The sequence below is a fragment of the Aquarana catesbeiana genome, linkage group LG03, assembly GCF_042186555.1.
Source record: "Aquarana catesbeiana isolate 2022-GZ linkage group LG03, ASM4218655v1, whole genome shotgun sequence".
Lineage (NCBI taxonomy): Eukaryota > Metazoa > Chordata > Amphibia > Anura > Ranidae > Aquarana > Aquarana catesbeiana.
The window spans coordinates 317005247-317028598 of NC_133326.1; the positions used below are offsets into that span (position 1 = coordinate 317005247).

The window sequence follows — 23352 nt, forward strand, 5'->3', positions numbered from 1 at the left end:
TCAGGAATAGAGGTGTGATACAGTTCATAGAATTTGAATAAGCTACTTAACTTGATGGTTAGGAATTAACCCAGAAATGTTGTTAAACCTCTTATTAAAGCCTTTGTGGTCCTAGTTGTAACTTTTTTTCCAAAAGCTTACAGTGGTATCATAGCAATCATTCTGAACACTAGTAAACACAAGTCAGCTCAGGTAAATTTCTACATATGTTCAGAGAGTCTGATGTATAACAGAGGTGTGTGGAAGGGATGTCCCAAGGTGGACACTGACTTTATGAAAACACATATTTCTAAAAGCATCCATGTTTGACCCAATGTAGCAAAGTACAAACTATTAACTTGTATCAACTTGACTTGGAGTGTATTAAAAGTAACAGATCCTCATGGGTTTTAACTTTCCATTTGCTTCTATAAACAAGACTTTGTTACTTTTTATTTACATAGCAAAATAATCATGGAAATGATGAGGGGCATCAGAAGTGTCTTGTTTTATCATGGTAATTCACAAGGGTTGATTCACTAAAGAAGTACATTTTTCACTTAGTTTAGTAAAGCTACAATTGGTTCAATTATTCAGTCATGTCCAAAGGAATTTTTTTTTGTTAATTTCTCTGCAAGTGATTGAGTATTCAGAAATAACATAAGTTTTTTTTTTTAACAGTAAAAGAAATAACATAAATTTACTTGGCTAAATGAAAATGTTTGTTTTGAAGAGAGAAGAAAAGTCTATAAATCTGCTTTAATGGTTACATGAGTAGATCCCTTCTTAAGTTTTCCTTAAAGTCAATTTTATGAACCCTGCTGGTGACACAAAGCCTCACTACTAAACCAAACATGTCCATGATTTATTCAATCTCAAATTTCTCATTTTGAAAGCTATTACTCAATTAGTATTTACCTTTGGATTTCCGCGAACACTGCAATTTATTGTAGCATTGTATCCAGCAATGGCTACAGTATTAACTAATGGGTGAGTAAACTGAGGTGGTTCTGTGAAGTCGAAATCTTGATATTCTGGACGCTTATACGGTTTTCCTGTAAAATCATAACCTTATGTTAGGTAACACACATAACAAAAGGATCTAACACATTTATATTAGCTAATGCTTGTCCTTTCTTAAAAGAGAATTATGGGGGATAAAAAAAAAACTTATACCCATTTAGGTGGATGTAGGATTGTTCCGATGCTGCATGTGTCCCCTGCTGCCCTTGAAGTGGGTTATCAAACACTGCTGTTCGATCAGTTCTCCTCGATCGGTTCTCCTCTCCGAGCAAAGAGCCATGACTGTCAGTCACCAGCTCCCTGCTCTGCCCCTTCAGTGTTCACTGGAGCTCTGGGCTGCGGAAGGGAGATAGCAGCTGGCTCAATCTCCCAGTGGTGCAGCTAAGAGGCTGAGCCAGCTGTCATCCTTTACAGTCAGGATCTTTCCCCAGCCTGGACTGGCTGAGTGATGTCAGCGTGACAGTTGGCTTTAGCTTGCTGTCGGTGGAAAAATGGGTCACAGGAGTGCCGAACGAACGGCACTCCTGTGATCCATAAGAGAAATAGGGCCAAAACACCTTTGGCCATACTTCTCCTTAAATATTTCTTAGGATATCCATAGTAGTCTGGCTAACATTTTCTGAGATTCAATATGCTCCAAAAAAATAAAGCACAGCAATCTTCTAAAAGCAAAGCAATAAAACTTACCAGTCCTGCTGTCGGTGACTTCAAACTTTGCTCCCCTGGAGGGCTACACCTGCTAAAGATTCCTCGGGATCCAACACTTTCAGAGATTTGAGTTTCTCTGCCACACATTAGGGTTCTGCCAGTTGGCTGCTATGTCACTACTGTATCCTCACAGGCAGCGTTAATTTCATCAATAAAAATATTTTCATGGATGAAAATCAGCTCTATTTTAGCTGACTAAAGCATGACTAAAACTAAAACGATTCAGATGACTAAAATATGACTAATACTTAAATGGCATTTTAGTCAAAAGACTAAAACTAAATTGAAATGTAACCACTGTAATCACATAGCAGCCAGCAGGTGTAATGACGGTGTTGAACGAGGAATGCAGGCATCTGGCACACCGCTAAGTGTTGATGCTGAAGAATCCTTTGCTTTGCAGGAGAGCGAAGACTGGACTTGCTGGCAGAGAGACTTGTAAGTATTTTTACTCTTCTTTTACATACTGACTGTTTATAGCTTTTTTTTTTTTTTTTTTTTTACACTGAAGGCACTAATTTTTTAATTCTATAAAATATAAACAGAATAGAATTTAATTGTCTTACCTTCCTTCTCTATAAGTGCAGAGTTTACAGTCCTAGTTGCTGTTTCACTGAGGCCACACATATTTTCAGAGAAAACACGGAAATAGTACTCATTTCCTATCACAAGATCTGATATTGTTGCACTGTTTCTATGGTAGTGTTCCAGCACTGTGAACCATTCCTATGGATATGGGGATAACTATTAATGATGTATATTAAACAACATGATAGCAATAGTTCAAAAGCATTCTTTTCCACAGGTTCATAATTTTACATACTTTCTAAAGTGTACAATGGGCAATGTGGGAATGGTTTGAGCATGGGGGAGTGGGGAAAAAGTTGTAGACACAGTGGTGGGAGCAGATGGGGAGGTTTAAGTTTAGGAGTTATGGGTGGCATGGAGTGAGAGTGGGGGGATTTGTTCACAGGCTTGGTAGGAGAGGGGGTATTGATGCGGTCATGAAAGGGAGTGTGCAGCTGTGGCAGTTGGAAAGGTATGCAAAAAAGTGTTGAGGTGGGTGCTTTGTGCAGGCATGAGGTGAGAGATGGGCCTACAGAGAAGATGTTGGTAATGAAGATGCGTTAGTGAGTGGAGTACAGTGTAGCTTGTGCAGGCATGGGGTGAGGGCAATGGGAAGCATTCACGGGTGCAGTTGTCAGAGATGTTCAGGCACAGTAGTGAGAGCAGGGGGGCACAGGCTTAGTGGTGAAGTTGGGGTGGGGGGAATTCAGAGATGGGGAAAGTGAGGGAAGCAGTGGTGAGAGGTAGAGTGCAATGATAGAAGAGGAAGTACAGGTATAGAGGGTGGTAAGAAAAGGGGGGTGTAGGCACAGAGAGTAGTAAAAAACGGGTACTGCAGGAGTGGTTTGAATGCTAATAGAAAGCAGGTGCAACCTGGTGGATGCTGAGAGGAACAGGTGGACAGAGAAGGGTGTTGCTGGCATAGTGGATGCTAATAGTAGAATGGCTGCAGGTGTGGTTGGTGTTAAGGGAAAGGGGCTTCAGGCACACTGAATGCTAAGAGAAGGGGATTACAGGCACAGTGGAATCCAAAAGTAGGAATGCAACATGGTGGTTGCTGAGAGAAATGGAGTGTGCATAATTGTGGGTGGTAAGAGAAGAGTGATACTGAAAGAAGAGGGTTTAGATACTAATATGTATTGTTTAATTATAGCTTATGTATGCATGTTTGCCCTTACATGTGCATTTGTATTTATCCAGCCGTGGCCAAAAGTTTTGTGAATGACACAAATATTATTTTTCACAAAGTCTGCTGCTTCAGTGTTTTTAGATCTTTTTGTCAGATGTTACTATGGTATACTGAAATATAATTACAAGCATTTTATAACTGTCTTAGGCTTTTATTGACAATGCCATTAAGTTTATGCAAAGAGTCAATATTTGCAGTGTTGACCCTTCTTTTTCAAGACCTCTGCAATTCGCCCTGGCATGCTGTCAATTAACTTCTGGGCCACATCCTGACTGATAGCAGCCCATTCGTGCATAATCAGTGCTTGGGGTTTGTTAGAATTTGTGGGGTTTTTTTTGTTCGCCCGCCTCTTGAGGATTGACCATAAGTTCTCAATGGGATTAAGGTCTGGGAGGTTTCCTTGCCATGGACCCAAAATGTCAATGTTTTGTTCCCTAAGCCACTTAGTTATCACTTTTGCCCTATGGCAAGGTGCTCCATCATGCTGGAAAAGACATTGTTCTTCACCAAACTGTTCTTGGATGGTTGAGAGAAGTTGCTCTCGGAGGTTGTTTTTGTACCATTCTTTATTCATGGCTGTGTTCTTAGGCAAAATTGTAAGTGAGCCCACTCCCTTAGCTGAGAAGCAACCCCAAAACATGAATGGTCTCAAGATGCTTTACTGTTGGCATGACACAGGACTGATGGTAGCGATTACCTTTTCTTCCACGGACAAGGATTTTTCCGGATGCCCCAAACAATTGGAAAGGGGATTCATCAGAGAAAATTACTTTACCCCAATCCTCAACAGTCCAATCCCTGTACCTTTTGCAAAATATCAGACTGTCCCTGATGTTTCTCTTGGTTAGAAGTGGCTTCTTTGTTGCCCTTCTTGACACCAAGCCATCCTGCAAAAGTCTTCTCCTCACTGTGCGTGCAGATGCACTCACACCTGCCTGCTGCCATTCTTGAGCAAGCTCTGCACTGGTGGTGCCCAGATTCCCCAGCTGAATCAACTGTAGGAGATGGTCCTGGTGCTTGCTGGACTTTCTTTGGCACCCTGAAGCCTTCTTCACAGTTCATTTTCATGGCAATTAGGAACTTTGCAATTAATTGCAATTCATCTGATCACTCTTCATAACATTCTGGAGTATATGCAAATTGGCATCGTAAAAACTGTGGCAGCAGACTTTTGGCTGCGGCTGTATATGTGTGGAAGCTTTAATATTATTTTTGTAATTGATTTTTTTTTTCTTACACTTTATTTTTTCACTCAACTTTATTTTGGTGACAGGTCCTCTTTATGGAGACATTAGAGGCCTATTAGACACCTAATGCCTTTTTGCACTCCATTCCAGCTGATCAAGTACAGACAGTGTTTTTTCTGGCTGCATTGGCCAGGATCTAACAGCTCTGAACTCAGAGGTTCCTGCTTCATTCATCACAGAGCAGATCAGGGAATGGATGAAAGCAGTCCTGAAAGAAAGTTTGGGTGTCATGGGTTTCCACAGGTCCCAGGTAAGCCCAGAACACTTGTGTGGGGGTCAAGGCCATGGATACTTTTTTCCCTGGATGGGGTTCAGCCTTGGAGACCCTGAGGAAAAAAATAAGGCTGGGCGCACAGCTCGCCACAACGAAATGTGCATGTGTCAAAATTGCACAGTAAGAGAGGCTTAAAACTTGGGTGTATATCATAGAGCGTGCAGGGGTCAGAATTGCTTAAGATACAGAGTACAAGGCACAGGATTGCGTAATACACAGAGTACAGAGGTCAGGAGCACTTATTATACAGATTGCAGGGGACAAGAGTGCATAATGCACAGAGAAAAAGAGTCAGGACTGTGTAATGCACAGAGTACAGGGATCAGGAGTATATAACATAGAGAGTACAGGGGTCAGGAGTACATAATGCACAGAGTACCGGGATCAGGGGTATGTAACACAGAGAGTACGGGGTCAGGAGTACATAATGCACAGAGTACAGGGATCAGGAGTGCGTAACACACAGAGTGCAGGGGTCAGGAGTAAGTAACACACAGAGCACATGCCTTGGTAGTAAATAACACACAGAGTGCTGGGAGCCCAGGGTGCATAGGGGCCAGGAGTGTGTAGGCCACAGAAAGCTGGAGTCAGGAGTGTGTAACACTTAGAGTAAAAGGCAGAAAAGTGTAACATGCAGAGTGCAGGGGTTAGCAGTAGTTAACACAAAGCCCAGGGGTCTGGATAGCATAATGCACGGGTCAGTAGACAGAGTACATCCAAAAATGACCTCCCTTCCCAAGCCAAACACCTCCTAGAACAGACTCTCTGCATTCCGCTAGTACTACTCCTCTCCTCTAGTATAACACTCCCCCCAGTACAGCTCTTCCACCTGCAGTACAACATTCCCCCCTCAGTACAGCTGTCTCCTCAGTACAGCCCCCCCCCCCCCAATACAGCTCCTCTCCTCACAAAGCTCACCTACCAGACCAGTGAAGTGAGTAGGGGAAGTCCTCCCTCAGATGGGTCCTGTGACTGGAGCCAGGGAGCAGGAGCTTCCCTCGCTCTGAACTAACAGGCTGTAGGAGTGGTTCCTGCTTCGGATGCCCAATGCAGCTGTCAGCACCAGCTTCTGGGCTGAACCTCAGATTCCCTGGAGGCAATGGACCCTCTATCCCCCCACACCCAAGCTTCTGGTGTGGGTGGGGTTGTGTGTGTGTGTGGGGGCTACAGCATTCCTGGTATATAAAATTGATTATGTGGCTTTACAGCCATCTGAATCATTATATTACAGAACCCGAAGCTCGCTCTGTAAAATGTAACTAAACCGCTGCAAATTTTGTGTACATACTGATCCTGCTATGCAGGAATACTTACTATGGTGGCAGCGAAAAGGGTAAAGGGTCTAAACCCAATAACAAAATTATAATATATTGCAGTGTACTGTTACTTAGATGTGGTGGATGCATTTGTTTCATTTTTCAGGCTAAAAACATTTCTAACAAGCAGAGAAAAATACCTGTTGATTTTGCCAGAAATATCAAACCATCTTATTAACTTTCCCAGCTCTCTTATGTGAAATAGAAAGCAATGCCCTCTATGTCACAAAGACAAGGAGAAGGGGAGATGTTCTGTAGACAAAATCAAGAAAGCAGCCTAGAGTAATAATGCTGCTCCTCCATAGATGCGGTGGAGCGAATAAGTGTTGTTAGCGCAGGAAGTGTGTTACTAGCAAGATCACCTGGTAAAAATAAAGGTAAAAATTTTGAAAAAAGAAAACGAAAGCAGCCACCATATTTAAAGACTGATAAACTACAATAATCTAAAGGAAAACATGAATAAACATTGTACCATGGTCTTCTTGTCTGCTTTCTGTATGGTATATCCTGTGATTGCAGCATTGCCATTGTCTGCTGGTGGCTTCCATTCTAGTGCAACATTTTCCCCCCACACTTCTTCAATATCTACAGACTGTGGAGGTCCAGGTTTTTCTGGATGAATAGAAAAACAGGGATTAGAAGATTGTGTATCACATACTCCATATTACTGTATATGGTCTTTTCTTGGTCAGTTGTGTTTATTTACATTTTTTCAATACAAAGACAATGAGGATAATACCCCATAATGATTTTCACACAACAGGATATACAGGAAAAATGGTAGATGCCCCGTCTCAATAAAGGGATAATTAAAGTCCATACAATAACAATCAGTTTACCTTACTGCATGTAAATAAAAAACATGTGATTGTTCACAGGGGAGATGAATTAACAGTAGAAGTTAGGGTGTCTGGGTTTCGTAGATTTTTCTAAGGCATACCATACACGGTTTGAGATTTGAACTGTGTATGGGCAGGTTGAATGTACCAAGTTGACCTATCGATCAACTTAGGTACAACCAGCATGCTGGGTTTGACCTTTGATTATCGCTAGCCGCTAGCAATAATCACTGTCTACTCCCAGTGGTGACGCCCCCCCCCCCCCGGGAGAAGGCAATGGCACGGCAGGAGGGATTCCTGCATCAACACTGTCTGTGTTGAAGGGGGATTAAAGCTCATTTCTTTCCTGCAACCTGTGGTTGCAGGAAAGAAGTTTGTTCCTTGTATGGCCGGCCTAAGGCATTAGGTTTTGCTAATTTGGCATTGTTAGTTAATAAGGTGGCAAGGCTTAGGTCATAAAGGAGAAAATGAGTAACATGAAGCGATTGAGAAGAGAAAAAGAAGGAAAGATTGAACTGTGTGCTGGAAGTGCAACAGCATGTACTATGCACTCCGAGTTGTAGTGATATACAAGCGTGTGTGTGTTTATAAATGCTTGTAAATTCTGCATAGAAAGGATGTTTTTTTTTTCTCTCTGCTATCTCCTGTAATGTTGTTCTCACACATGTATGCTGTTCCCCTATGCAAGTAAAGCTGAATTCTACATTCCTCAAGATCTCAGTGCCTCATTTTATCACATAACCAGCAGTGTGATATATTGAGCAGTAAGTGTGTGTGAGGGAGAGGGAGGTAGGGGGCGGGGTTGAGGCAGTTCCTTCTCATATATGTTTTCTTCTAATGGAACATCATGTATGTTTATTAATTGGCTGATTGATTGGTGTCTACTTAAACATATAAGGGTATGCAGTGTGTAAAAGGTATGTTATCAGTCAACAATTTGCAATCTACATAAACTACAATTATGTACTGTATATTATTAACCAACTAAATCCATATAAAAGATACAGTGCTCTGCTACATTTCAAAAATTTTATAGTTTGTTTGATCCTCAGGCTGCTAACATTTTACCTCATGTAAGTATATAGGTAAAATACACCTGTCAGGACAAACATATGGCGGCTGAATTTGAGACCTACAAAATATTAGACCCTTTTCACACTGAGGCAGTTTTCAGGCGTTTTAGCGCTAGAAATAGCCTCTTAAAAGTGCCTGAAAACTGCCTCCCATTCATTTGCATGAGTGCTTTCACACTCGGGCAGTGGGCTTGTGGGACTTTAGAAAAAGACCTGCAAGCAGCATCTTTGGGGCGGGTTTGAAGTGCTGTAAAAAGCACTCCAAAAACGCCCCTGCCCATTGAAATGAATGGGCAGTGCTTCCGAAGCACAAAATGCACTGTTTTAGCAGCGCTTCAGTGTGAAAGGGGTCTAAAAGTAGAATAAGTAAAACAGCCCTGGGACATGCACCTCAAATAACAAGTCAGAATAGAAGCTCCAGTGCTTCTGTCCATACAGATTTTTTAAGCTTCTGGTGGTAGTTTCAGCTTATCTGGTATATAAAATTAATATGTCACAATTTCAAGACTCGACATTTCAAGTCAAGTAGGCTAATATCACATAAACGGTAAAAGTGGTAGTAAACTCTGTTCTATCTCTTTTATCTACTGGTAAGCCTTTAATAAGGCTTACCTGTACGTACTGTGAATATCTCCTAAACCTGCACCATTTAGGAGATATTTCTTAGTGGATGCAGCCGGTGATGTCACCGGTGCATGTGCTCTGAAAGTCCGGGTTACAGTGCTGGACTTTCAGAGCCCCTGTCATAAACGGCGGCTCCCACTTGCATGCGCGAGAGTGATGTCATTATGCCCCCAGCCACTCATGTAGCCGGAGGCCGCAAACCCAGAAATAAGACCAGGGGAAGATGGAAGCCCTGTGATAGCGTGGCGCTGGAGGGTTTCATTTTGAGGTAAGTCTCTCATATTGTGCTAGTATGTGATGCATACTAGCACATTATGACATTGACTTGCAGGGGATTTTTTTTTCTTCAACTGCGGTTTACTACCGCTTTAAGTTCTGCCATGGTTAAAATTACATGGGGGCTAAACAGTTAGCACATTTACATTGCACTAGGTTCTGGGTTTAATCCCTATATAAGGACAACTACTTGGAGTTTGTATATTTTTCTGGGCCTCCCTGGGTTTTAAAGGTTCCCCAACACAACCCAAAAGGTATTGCTGGGTTTATCAGCTTCCATGCACATAGGCATTGGTGTGAATGTGTATCTGCCCATGTGGATTAGACATTAGACATTAGATTATATGCCCATCTGCATTAGACATTAAGCTTCATCAGAGACAAAAACTGAGGTTGGGTTCAAATGGGTCTATATGGAGCTGGTTCACACATCTCCTAAGCGGCTCCGGTGCAAATTGCACAGGAGTCCTGTGCATCTTTTGGTCCACTCAGATCCAAATTCAGCCAAAAATTTGGGCTGCAATCGAAACTGAACCGGTAAATGGAGATGCATCGGACCCCTGCTGTGAGCCGCTCTGTGCTCTAGTGTGAACCCAGCCTAAAAAGAAAAACCTTTCCAACAAACTCCCTTGATTGAGGGCATAAAGGTGTATTATATTATAGTGATGTTTATCAGGATAAGCTATTATAATTATCATTGATTGCACATTTTCTAAACTAGTGACACAGGCACCCCAAGTGAAAGATGACATGTTTCCTAACAGTACATCTAACAAAAAATAAATGGATACAAATGAATTACTAAAGAAGTTTATTTTTTAGTTAGCCAAGATAATTTGTGTTCATTTTAACCATTGAATGTGTTGAGAAATTTGAAAATGATTGGATTACTGAAGTAAGTAGGGCTTAGCGAAGCTTTGTGAAAATGTGCTTCTTTAGTAAACCAAGTCCACTATTTTCACTATATAAAATAAAACAGAAATAGACTTTTCTGGGGGTGCATTAGTTAAAAAAAAAACAGGAACTGACGGCTGCTGTGCAAACATCTCATAATGCAAAAATTACATAATACAGTATAATAAAGTTTATAAACACTGTATTTATCTACAGAAATAATGGATGCTTACCAACAATCTGAATAAAGATCGATGCTTTATCTTGTAGGTTCTCAACTTTCACCTTCAAATCATATTTTCCAGAATGACTTCGCTCTGCTTTACGAATGAAAAGGATAGTGTCGCATTCAGAGTTGCGGATACTTATTTGTGTTTTGTCCACATGTGATCCATTCTTTTTCCATGATACTTTGGGTCTGGGTTTTCCCTTGGGGAAAAAAAAAGTTTTAGAAAATTACCTTTAATATGGTGGCCTTTGTATAATACTATAATACTACAATTAAATAAGCAGAAGTATATAGTAACAAACCATACCCAGTTTTCTGTTTTTTAATGTAATCAGGTCAAGCAAAGGTAATTTCTTTTTCTGGTCAGAGACATTACACAAGGTGAAAGCACAGGCATCCTACACTTCTGGAAGTGTTGAATGCCAAACATACTGATGGAGGCTGTGGTACTGCATTGGAGAGGCAGGAATCACGTGTTGCAAGAGAGGCAAGTATGCATTATCTTCTTTTATAAGGAGCTTTAAAGCTCTTCTCTGGGGGCAATGAACAGAGAGCTGGTAAATGGTAGTGCCACTGTATCCAGAGATCTGTTTGCAAAAATGAATCTGGTTTAATTAATCTGGTTTAATTTAATCTGGTTTGCAGAAGGAAGGAGGGTACATCATATTCCTGCCCCTCTGCATTTCCTGACACCACTTGTCTTGGGAAAGTGCTTGGAGCCAAAGATCAGTGCTGGCTGTTAATGCAGCCATCTCCTGGCTAGCTACATTGATGAATGGACATGTGGGAGGGGGCATCCTGTCTAACCTTATAGCTAGCTTTTCCACAGCACGTAGGAGGATAGGACATGCTCCTCAAGGTGGTCGGTCACATTACTCCTCACTCCTTGTCAGCATGTCTTACCATGCTATCACGGTGGAGGACTTGTTGGATTGCTCTCCATGCCCGCCATTCCATCTTGTCTTGTTTGCACTGCTGGGCCCTTTGAATCCCACACCCACAGTTCCCAAGTCAGACATTTCCAAGCATTTCCAAACATCCCGCAGCGTGTGGAGGATAACCACACGCTGCGGGATTTTACCGGCCTGAACAGCTACTTGTTCCGATTCACTCTCATGTCATCTATCAATATATACACCTATGAACATCAACTTTTGAGCCACCTTCAGGATTTGCCTCTTGGTCTCAGTGGAGCCTCAAGCATTTAGTTTTACGCCCACATTTCTTGGGCTTTTCTTTTCTTTTTGAAGAGAACAACATATATATACTCTTGGTGGAGTACAAAAACCCACTTCTACATGTTTACATCATCTCCAACACATAGATGTTTGTTCATATTGGAATCAAGAGCATACTGGGCAGACAGACTTTGTCACTGTCGCTGTTTTTAATCACAAATTTTATGGAATGTCAAGTCAGCCAATACAGCGTTTAATAACTATTTAAAGCATACACTACCCCTGAGGAAGGAGTTTAATTGACTCCGAAATGCGTCGGGTGAAAAAGTGCTGCTTCAAAACTCTGTATGTACACGATTGTAATACTGATGGATTTACATTCCTAACAATAGATGTTACAGTTGTTGTCATATTTTATTATGTTAATTTAATAAATTATATTTGTACCAAGTATACCTCTTTTATGATTGCTACATGTGCCTGAAAAGTCCACCACTAGGGGACCCCCTTTGCTGTTATGTATTAATGTTGCTATGGTAGCATTGTATTGCTCTGGTCACTGCGTTTTAAGAAGAATCGTGAAAAAAAAAAGAAATGTAGTAAAAAAGAAAAAAAAATTTAAAATGTTATAGGTTTTTTTTTTGTTTTTTTTACATACTTTCACCAATCAGTGTCCCTGATCACTGCCACACCAGTTATATGATAATGCTGTACTACACTGGTGACAGTATTTAAAAAAAAATAATTAAGAAAATATTTTTCAAAATTACTTCATGTGCCAAAAAATTGTGACCAAAATGAGCAAAAAACTTGCCATGCCTCTAAATACCTTGGACTGTCTACTTTAAGAAGGGGGCATTTGGGGGGATATTTGTACTGTCCTGATGTTTTCAGGCCTCAATAAATGAGGTCATCAGTACATCAGGATTGATCAGTTTTCAGATATATACCTTAGTTTGTGGACTCTATAACTTTCCTACAGACTAAATAATAAACATGATTTGGGTTATTTTTACCAAAGAAATGTAGCAGAAACAGTTCGGCCTAAATATATGAAGAAAGATTATTTATTTGCAAAATTTTATAACAAAGATGAATTTTATACGAAGGTCTGGAGGAAGGAGGAGTGAGCCAATGCTGAAGAAATGTAAATAGTTTATTTTGTGTGTGGCCCAATGGGTCTTGTATGTACTTGTTATGGTAAAAAAGCAATAAATAAAACTTTAAAAAAAGATGAATTTTATACAAAGAAAAATGTGTTTTTTTTTCCACAAATTTCGGTCTTTTTTTGTTTATTTAGCAAAAAATAAAAAACCCAGGTGATTAAATACCAGCAAAAGAGATCTCTATAAGTGTGAAAAAAATGATAAAAAATTCATATGGGTACAGTGTTGCATGACCGCACAATTGCAATTCAAAGTGCAACAGCGCTGAAAGCTGAAAATTGGCCTGGCAGGAAGGGGGGAAAGTGCCCTGTATTTAAGTGGTAAAAGTGTTGTCTTTCGACATTTCTGGGTACTGTGATTTTTCACAATTTCACGGGTGCAGAATTTTGAGGCTTGACGAATTTTGTATACAACCTCATCCTTTAGATTTTCCAAAAAAAATATTAGTTATTATTTTCTGTTTGTGTGCACTTAAATGAATTTGATTAATGAATTTGATTACATTTTTTACAAAAAATATAGATTTGATAAACAGTAACACAAGTATTGAACAACATAAAAAAAGCAACTGCCACTATTGTATTTTACATTTTCAGAAAATATATAATATGTAATATGTAAACCCAACATTTCATATTTCTGATATGTGTCTGCTGTACCAAGCACCTGCATGGAAAAGCATCCAGTTCTCTTTGTATGCTTCCTTTGTGCGAAATCCCTGGTGTTCCTGCCAGTCCGTCTGCTTACCTATTAATAACTGACCACACTAAGCAGGAGAACACACTGTGGTCAGTGCTCTAGCTATGCTGGGAACTCAGCCTGCTCTCCTGCAATGATCAGACTTGTCCTAACACCCCTCTCCCTGCACAGCCTTTCACTGGGAAGCTCAGTGTGTTGCTGTTTCTTTTCCCCCAGATCTCTTGGAACTGAAAACAGAGGGAATGTGATCACATAAAAAAAGGAGAAAAAGGTATTTATAATGTTTATTAAATCTATACACAAATATTTTGCCCTTCATTTCTATTTTAAACTGAATGGGTTGTTTTACAAGGTGAGGGTTTGCAAACACATTGAGTAATTTTCAGCAATAAAATGTGTGCAAACAAATGAAAAAAAGAAAGAAAAAGGACTCAAGCAGTGAAAGGGTTAAAAGCTAAAGCCTTTTTTAAAACAACTTTTTTACATATAATGTAATCATGCCTTTTTTTATATGCCCATGAAAAAATAAAATAAAATAATCTAATGCCGACCTCTAGTGTCTAAATATATATATATATTTTTAAAAAATACTCCTTTTTTGGAGAAAACTCTTATGCTGCATACACACGAGCGGACCGTCCGACAGAAAAAGTCAGACGGAAGCTTTTCATCGTATATTCTGATCGTGTGTGTGTATGCCTCATCTGACTTTTTTTTTCGAAAAATCTGATGGACCTAGAAATGGAACATGTTCTAAATCTTTCCGACGGACCCAATTCCTATCGGGAAAAAGGATCGTCTGTATGCTGGTCCGACTGACCAAAAAGGACGCATGCTTTGAAGCAAGTACGAGACAGAAGCTATTGGCTACTGAACTTCCTTTTTCTAGTCCCGTCGTAAGTGTTGTACGTCACCGCGTTCTGGACGGTCGGACTTTGCTCAGACTTTGGGTTGACCGTGTGTAGGCAAGACCGCTTGAATGGAATTCCGTCTGAGTTACGTCGGAGAAACCGTCAGAGTTTATTACGATGGCTAAACCGGTCGTGTGTACGCGGCATTAGTTACAGAGCCAATGAGAAAGATAAATATATCACTGGTTTAGAAAATGAGCATGAAACAGACAGGATGTACAACATGTTTTCTTGTATACCAACCAGACCATCAAAGGCCAGAAGGGCACTATCAACCTAGAGATCTTATTAATAGTACAAATTTAAATCAACAAACACAAGGGTAGAAAGGACAGTTTGGGTACAATAATAATGGGGAAGAGAAGAAGAATAGAACTGAATAAAAAAAAACTATCAAGAAAAAAAATGGGGGGGGGGGGGGAGAAGGGAGTATATGCCTGCAGCTGGAAAGGAAATGGAACACATAAATACAGTTCACATAGCCAGTTCTAAATATCTACCTCATAGCTGTAAATCTTCACCACAATATAGTGGCCAATGGTCACTAGGGATGTTGTTACAACCTTGATATGCCATTATGCAACCAGACAGCACATCAACCCGGCATTTGTCTAAACATTGTAAATATGTTGTTTTTCTAGATGACGTTGCATCAGCTGTTAAGTGTTGCCAGTGCTGTGTTTCAATCTTCAATGCCAGGATGGCAGGAAGGTGTGTGAAGTGCACAGGGCCCTGGTATTGTACACTGGGTACAAGACCCTGTGAGAGTTTGAGTTGTTTTTTTAATAATAGCATGCTTTTTTCAATAAAATATAGCTTGGTTTATGCACTTATACAATTAGAATAATATTATAATGCATAATTGGCTAAAGTTGCAGCTGTAAGGTGTTTTCATAGAGACCATTCATTTTGTGAGAATTGTTACAGTCATACACTCTACCAAACCATTAATAAGACTTAAGGAAAAAAAGAAGAAAAAAATTTTCAGCTGAAAGCAGAGGTCTGATGGGTTTATGAAGTCACAATTGTTACCTGGAAAGGTATTACAAGGTTTACAGCCTCTCCAACTTTTCTAATGTAAGTTTGTTTTAGGTGTCGTGGAAGACGAATCTTTGGAGGTACTGAAAAAAAATAATAATAAAATCACTTTTTTAAAAATACAGTTATAAGTTTCACTGCCTAAATAATACAAGCTAAAAATATCTTTGCGGGATTTTCCTTAGATGTAGTAACTAATTTACAGTATAGCTGTATATGGCATACTTTTATAGAGATAATGATTATTCTAGAGCGTGAAATGATAATGTCCATATAGGACATTCTTTGAAGCAAGTTACCAGTTTTAATTGGTTTTAGTGATTAAAAAATCCAAGCTTCATTCTGAATTCATGTGGCTGGAGTCAGCAAAACATAGAGCCAGCTCTTCCTAAAGCAACTTAAGCAAGTTAAAGTTTTTACTGTATTAACTGTAATTTTCCACCTCTGCCTTTACCATGGTGAAGACAAATAAATTTATGATACCTTCACACATATGTTGTATTTAAAGACTATCTAGAATCTAAAACCTAAACTATTTGTAGTTTTGGATAGAGTGTAGAAAGGTTAGAACACCCATTAGGTTTTAATTGCCGTCTGTGCCTACACTGTGCCGTAGCTACCATTGTCACTGGGACAGAAAATGATGGGACACCCAAAATGTTTTAGATGTCACTGGGATAAAAATAGAGGGGAAGTCTTCTAATGGGGCCATCTGTTCCCAGTGACAACTTTTCTAAGAGGATTTTATTCTCCCTTCCTGTTGTGTCTTCGGGAAAGAAAGTGAATGGGAAATCTTCCCCACACAGCAAACAAACTTGACAGGTGTTTAACTATTCCCTAGTATCCAAACAAAAACTTTGACTTTAGATGTACTGTAAAAATGTGTTATTAAAAAAATATGTGATCTATTCTCAAAATGCACTTAGAGCTTGCATCAATTAGTTACTGAACTCAACATTGATGTTGGAAGGCAAAATACCTTCCTACTGTGTATGAGAATGCCATATGTATCACTTGTATATGTATACGTATATGTATATTGTATGCGTATACCTCCGTATCTGCTGATTATTGTTTCTTTAAGATGCCCTGCTTTGTGAAAATGGACACAACTTGTTCAAACATAGACTTAGTTGGATGAGTTTGGGGAAATTTCTCCCAAATTCAAGCTAAACACATGGAAAATAAAAAACTATTTACTCTTGCATGGGCCCTCGTTCCTACGTTAAGGGTTGACTGCTTATTTTGCCTAGACGATGATGAATAAGGTCATGTACTTACCTTTTACCTTGCTCCCTTGGCAGTTGGTGCTCTCCTCAACTAGACTCAACTATCCAATGCTTTGGAATGCGGACAGACTCTTGGCATTTTCCCACACATACCGGACTTTTGGTCTTGCATTGTACAAGATGACATCAAATAACTATGACTGTGGGACCAGCCACACAAAGAGGAGAAAGCCCGAGGGTATGAGAAATAAGGTATATCACCTTATTCTTCACCCTCTAGGAAAAACAAGCAGTTAAACCTTGTAGTGGGGATGGGAACCTGCTGCAAGGGTAAATTCTTTCTCTCCAGAGTTCTATTAAATATTGTAAAATGTCAGAATGTACACTATAAATGCATAGCCATTCAAGTGTCAAACCTCTTCCATTTTACCCATGAGAAATGAAACATTTATTGTTTCATAGCTTAATGGACCAGGCAATTTAACAGCAGGTTAGTAAAGGTTAATAGACAAACCTGCATAGCTTTATTTACTTTCCTACCAAACACAGGACACAGATAACAGTTTCTACCATCATTAGGCTGGCCATAGATGGATAGAATTTGAAACAAAAATTCTTAGGAAAAGTCTTAGGATAATTTGTATGTAAATCCTCAGAACATTCTCAAAACATTCGAATGTCATTCAAAAGATTTTGTTTGCTATTAACATTTGATTTTAGACTGAGTGGACTGTACCTAACAAAAACCACAGGCACTGGTGTTTAGAGAAAAATATTTCATCCTCGTTCTTCCAATTTTCTCATCACTGCAGTTGAAAATGAACATCAATTTGACCCACTACTGATTACAAGAACCAACTAACTTTCTTAGAACATTTTTGTCCTAAGCTTAAAGGGTAAATTCACCTTTACAGAAAACTCTGTAAGGTGAACTTACACAGGTCCCCCTCCTTGCCCCCCTGGTCCCACTGACTTGGACGGCAGCAATCTCCGGTTCTATGTCCCGGTATATCCACGCCAGGATTCCGGGGCTTAGAAATCCCCTGAGCTGCATGTCCAAAACGTCCCTCATCAGGAGGGATGTTTTGGAGCATTCTAATTAGTCAGCGCCATCACATGGGTGGGGCTGACCAATCAGCAGCTGCATAGCCCATCCTGTCAACTATAGAGAAGACGCATGGATGCAGAAAGGATTTCTAAGATTTCTAAGCCCCAGACTCCGGGCGCTTAGAACTGGAGATTGCCTCAGTCCAGATGAGTGGGGGGGGGGGGGGGTGAGGAGGGAGACTGCAAAGGTGAACTTACACTACACTACCACTTTTACCTACAGGCAAGCCTATAATAAGGTACCGTGAATATCTCCTAAACTTGAACCGTTTAGGAGATATTCACTGTATTCGCATGTGCCGACATCATTGGCACATGCGCACTGAAGAAACGGCTCACTTGTGCTGTTTCTTCAGTAGCTGTGCCATGACCGGCGGCTCCCACACACACAGGAGTGACGTCATCGCGGCTTCGGCCAGTCACAGCCCACGAACCTGGAAAGAACTCCGGGAGACATATCGCCGGTCACAGCGGTGTACAGGGACCGTTGCAACAGCTTTGATCTAAGGTAAGTATTTAATAATGAGCTAGTATGCGATGCATACTCATAATGCCTTTGTCTTGCAGGTTTTTTTGTTTTTTTTTTAGAGAGTTTACAACCACTTTAATACCCCTTTACTTCTAGAATGGTGCTTCTATAGCTAGCATGAGTAAATTAAACTCAATTAATAAAAACACATATTATTTTTTCTACAGTATAACTGGCATTGATTTTCTGCTTACTTTCAGCCTGTATTTCCATAATAAATCATCAATGCAATTTTTTCCTCAAGCCAGTTCCTGTTGACAGTAAAAATGCTGCCTTGCAGAGTTGTCACTTTCCTCAACACATTTCCATCCTGGACTAGAAGTGTACATACTGATGCACGGTGCTTCTCTGCTGACGACTACAAGATGCAACTCCCACAATTTGTAGTCTCAAGGATGCAGTGCACATGAATAGGCTGATAGCTACACTATTGTGGTGCATTAGACTGCAGGCAAAGAAGGCCTAATGTAGCATTCTCTTGTTAAATGCTGCATTTGCTGTTTGAATACATAGGTTTGCATTCTTAAATAGCAAATGCAGTGTTTTGAAGGACTGCCTGTTGACATACTGTAGGCCCATAGAGCACTGTCAGGTTGCCAAGATTTTGAAACAACAGAAACTAAAGGGTAAAGCTGCTGTGATTTCAGTTCCTCTGTTGTGAACTTTGAAGCTAAATTTGTCCACAATTACTTTCTCAGGGACCTAAGGGGTCCGAAAATTTTGCGTCTTATTTTATTTTTTTTAATTTTATTTAGTTAGCCAATATCGGGAATGACCTAAACTCCAAACTTTCAGAACTTATAGATGCTAACACAGTACATGACTCTCTTGCTATTCAATCCGATACATATGATGATAGTAGTTATTTAGCAAAAATAAAACAATAAAATAGAAAAAGATACAATTGCCTAATGACATTTTACCCACACATGCATTAAATACAAGGACTTCACACTCTGGCAGACAAGATAATCAATCCCACTGTACTATCCGTGCTATCCTGATGATTTAAGCAATGACTATTGCTAAGTAGATATTAATCATTCTGTTTCCTACCCAGGTAATTATCTTATGAAGATTTGACGAGATTAAACCTTTTGCAATAATACATTTGTGTACTTTCATCAATGTGATTATAAAGTAGCAAATTTATTTTTATTGCAGTAGGCACTCTTGTGAAATACATGAAGTAAAATACTTAAATTCACCAATCATTGATTAAAAAGGAGTTACGCCCGCCCCTTTAAAAATAAAAAGTCAAGAGATACACATACTGTAGCTTCTGACTTTTAATAAGAGGATATTTACCTGTCCTGGAGTCCAAGCGATGTCAGCAACGCAGCCGATGTTTACATCGGCTCCTCGGGTGCTACCGCTGCCATTGCTGCCATTGCTGGTAAGGGAACCCGGCAGTGTAGCCTTTCCCTACTGTACATGCGCGAAGCGGGCTGCACTCTCTCACTGGCTCTGCAGAAGAGCAGGGAGGAGGAGGGGGGCTGAGCTGGGGACAGGGTACCTGTAAACCCCCCCCCCCCGAAAGGTGCCAAATGTGGCACCGGAGGGGGGGAGGAATCAGAATCACTTTTGGGTGGAACTCCGCTTTAACTAATTATTTCCTGTTACAATGAATGTAGCAATAAAACATAATAGAAGATTAGATTTTATTCTCTCTTAAAAAAAAAGAGTTGAAACTTACCTATGACCTCTTTTACTAAGATTGGTTGGGGATGTACTCTGGGATCACTCTGACCTGCAGCGTTCACTGCTTTAACTCTGACAAATATTTTAGAACCCGTTGGCAGCCCAGTTATTGTGAGTCTTGTCTTATCTGTCAGTTCAGCATTTGCAACAATCCATTCCTCCGCTAAAAGAAAAACAGCAATAGTAATAAAGCACAAAAAATATTGAAGTATACAGAGTTTGATGATAGAACTGATCTCTTTATTCCTATGGTTATCTGATCACAAAACTAAGCGTTATATGTTCATTACCAGGGTTGATATAATGGGGGTGCTAACTTCAACTGAATGTATTTTGTAGGAACGTAGAAGTGCATTGTACTGATATATGAAAAACAACTTTTGATCATAATGATTTTAAAAACATAACCTGTCTCTAGTTCAATGCATTTTGTATTTGCTTGCAAACCAAATTATTGGTGTTATATCTACCTCTGGTCATTGGAACTAAAGCAATTTAGATACATTTTAATAGTTGTCTTTTGTACTAAAAGGCCGGTTCCACCAAAACTGATATTTCAGTTGGTTGAATCATCTGCTAACTTCTTATATATTTCATAGAACCCAGTAGTTACGGTACATTTTTTCATAGAAGTTACTGCCTCTAAAACTTCCTAAAGCACTATCACAACAGTGTCTTGACAATGGGTTACTCAATTATTTAATCAAAATAATTCAGAATCTATTGACAGAGACGGACACTATCTTTGTGTATGTAATGACCAAGGCAGTTGGACAGGAATAGGGATTCAGGTGAGAGAGCATCTTTTCACTGAAGTAAGATATAAAAAGCCAGCATGTGATCCAGTTTGCTGGCAACCATGTAAATCTGATCAATTTTTGACTGGAATTGGTCTTTTTTCTTTAAATTTTATTAAATTTCACCTTGTTTTCTCCTTTTGATATTTATATGCTTTGATAGGTGTTATATACCATTTTCACAGACATGTATAATTAGTTTCTATCATGTTTATACCTATTGCTGTTCCGTCTGCTAATTTCAACATTTTCTCTTTCTCTTGCTCACTCACTTGCACCAAGTTCTGCTTCCCACCTATCCAAGAAAGGTGGTACCAATGGTTATACATCTGAGAAATTACGTGCCTTGGTGCTTCCTGTAAGTTGAGCAATTTTTCAAATGATAATAAGCTTTCTCCTGATCTTATTGAGTGTGGCAGTTTATAAAATGTCTTAACTGATGGTATCTTAGTTCATCTATCACTAGTAACTCCTTTTTGTGTCTTAGTTCTTGGATTGTGTATATTTCCCTCTTATATAACATCCTTTAATCGTGCATTTTTATCCATTATCCATACTCAAAATAGTGTCTCATTCCCTGGAAAAAAATATATTGTCCTTGTGAGTGGTATATTCCCATTTCCTTTGTCTGTGTATTAAATCACATATCTTAAATACGTTCATTGTTAATTCACTCGTGTTCTCCGAAAAATTACGATACTGTTGTGGTACCCATATCCCCTTATTCAATTTTGTTACTTAACGTGTTTTCAATTTTAACCCAATTTTTCCCATGTCAATTAAATGTCCAATCTATAACTCGTGATAATAAAACTGCATTGTAATATCTTTTAAAATCTGGTTAAGCTAATCCTCCATCTATTTTAGCTTTACTTAGTACTGCAAATTGAATTCTCATTTTTTTGTGCTGCCATATGAACTTAAGTATCTTCTTTTAATGTCTTATATAGGCCTCATGGGCTTCTCATACCGTGGCCTCTGATAACTCCTGAGTCTTATTTATGTTAAAGTATTGTTCTAATTCTTTCTCTATTTTTTCTATTATCTCCTGATCTTGTATTAGGCCCCTTTCACACTGGGGCGGTAGGGGGCGTCGGCGGTAAAACAGCGCTATTTTTAGCGCTGTTTTACCGCGGTATTCGGCCGCTAGCGGTGCGGTTTTAACCCCCCGCTGGCAGCTGAAAAAGGGTTAAAACCCCTCGTATAGCGCAGCTATAGCCGCGGTATTACCGCGGTGTAGCCGCGCTGTCCCATTGATTTCAATGGGCAGGAGCGGTTTAGGAGCAGTGAATTCACCGCTCCTTCACCGCTCCAAAGATGCGGCTGACAGGAGATTTTTTCTTCTCCTGCCAGCGCACCGCTTCAGTGTGAAAGCCCTCGGGCTTTCACACTGAACAAACAGCGGAGGCTGTTTAGGGGCGGTTTGCAGGCGCTATTTTTATTGCAATAACGCCTGCAAACTGCCCCAGTGTGAAAGGGGCCTTAGTGTTTCATTTAGTCTCCAAATATTTGTCTTATTCTTTACCTCTGTAATCTCCATTTCCATTGTCACTGGTGCATGATCAGATAGAGTGATTCCCTCAATAGATGTTTTACCTATTATTTCTAATAATCTATGTTCTACTAGTATATAATTCAGTCTTGAATATGACCCATGTGCCGAGGAGTAGAACCTATACTCTCTCTCTCTCTAGGATTTTGAATTCTCCAGCTATCTATCAATTGGTCATATATGCTGAAAACACTTTCATATTTATGAAACATTTTATGCCCCCCCCAAAAAAAATAAAATGTGGATTTTATCAGGTAGAATGGAAATTAATATTGGCCAATGATCCACATGACAAGTAAGATTATACAGACCAATCTTTACATTGTAAAGATCTGACTGGACTGCCATAACCTAGCTTCTAGCACACCTAATCAAGTGTGAAAATCATCAAGATTTTGTCGTATGGAAGGATGACTTGTTAAGGGATATGTGATTAGAGGTGTATCATAACTTTATATGACAAGACCTTTATAATTTTTAGGTTTGACCAAATACTATGCACGTGTATACTCTTTTCTATTTAAAATCACATCTGAAGGTAATACTTAATAATGGGAATTGTTTGGATATTGAGATGTAAAGTGTGTGATGAGCTTAAGAACAGTCTTGACATCTTGGTTCATATCACCAGTATAAAATAGTTCTTGTTCCGTAGCACATTGTCCATCTTGACTGTCATTTGGAGATATCCAGTGGATGAAAAAGGCAGCAATTTACAATTATGCCCAACTTTCTTGTAGTATTATCCATGGAGAGCAATGCACGTTATATTCATTTTCTTCTCTGTGAAGTTTTTCCAGTATCCATAATCAACAACTTTGCGCTTTTGGTATTTCACAATTACCAGGAATTAAATTTCCCTTAATTTGCCAATGCTTGGATTTAAAATGCTTCACAAATCACATATATATTTAAAGAGAAAAAAGCAAGCAAAAGCATATGAAGATGGTGGGCTCTTTTACAACATAGAAACAAATGAAAGCCATTGTATTTGTTATTTGCCAGGAATGATAGGGTAGCTCTCTGATGGGGATTATATCGGATTACTTGGTGATTGTGAGGATGATTATTTTCAATCATAATGTAGAACCTTGTATAGAAGTGTTTAAAGTCTTAACTCAGTCTCTCTGACAATTCTTATATTAATAAATAAACACTGATAGTCTCCTAATCACCACAAATAACATTCACTTTTGTGGGCCTACTC

At 39.5% G+C, this 23352-nt stretch overlaps 1 protein-coding gene across 40 annotated transcripts in view; it reads right to left on the reverse strand.

Moving 5' to 3' along the window:
• MYBPC1 (myosin binding protein C1) overlaps positions 1-23352 on the reverse strand; it is a 173210-nt gene that overhangs the window by 12536 nt on the left and 137322 nt on the right. For all 40 annotated transcript variants that reach the window (XM_073620372.1, XM_073620371.1, XM_073620370.1 and 37 more), the window contains 6 exons: positions 19792-19959; positions 15225-15313; positions 10243-10438; positions 6776-6915; positions 2277-2436; positions 898-1034 (listed from right to left, as the gene is read on the reverse strand). In XM_073620372.1, coding sequence (XP_073476473.1) covers positions 898-1034; positions 2277-2436; positions 6776-6915; positions 10243-10438; positions 15225-15313; positions 19792-19959 — 890 coding nt within the window. The remainder of the gene's footprint in view (positions 1-897; positions 1035-2276; positions 2437-6775; positions 6916-10242; positions 10439-15224; positions 15314-19791; positions 19960-23352) is intronic.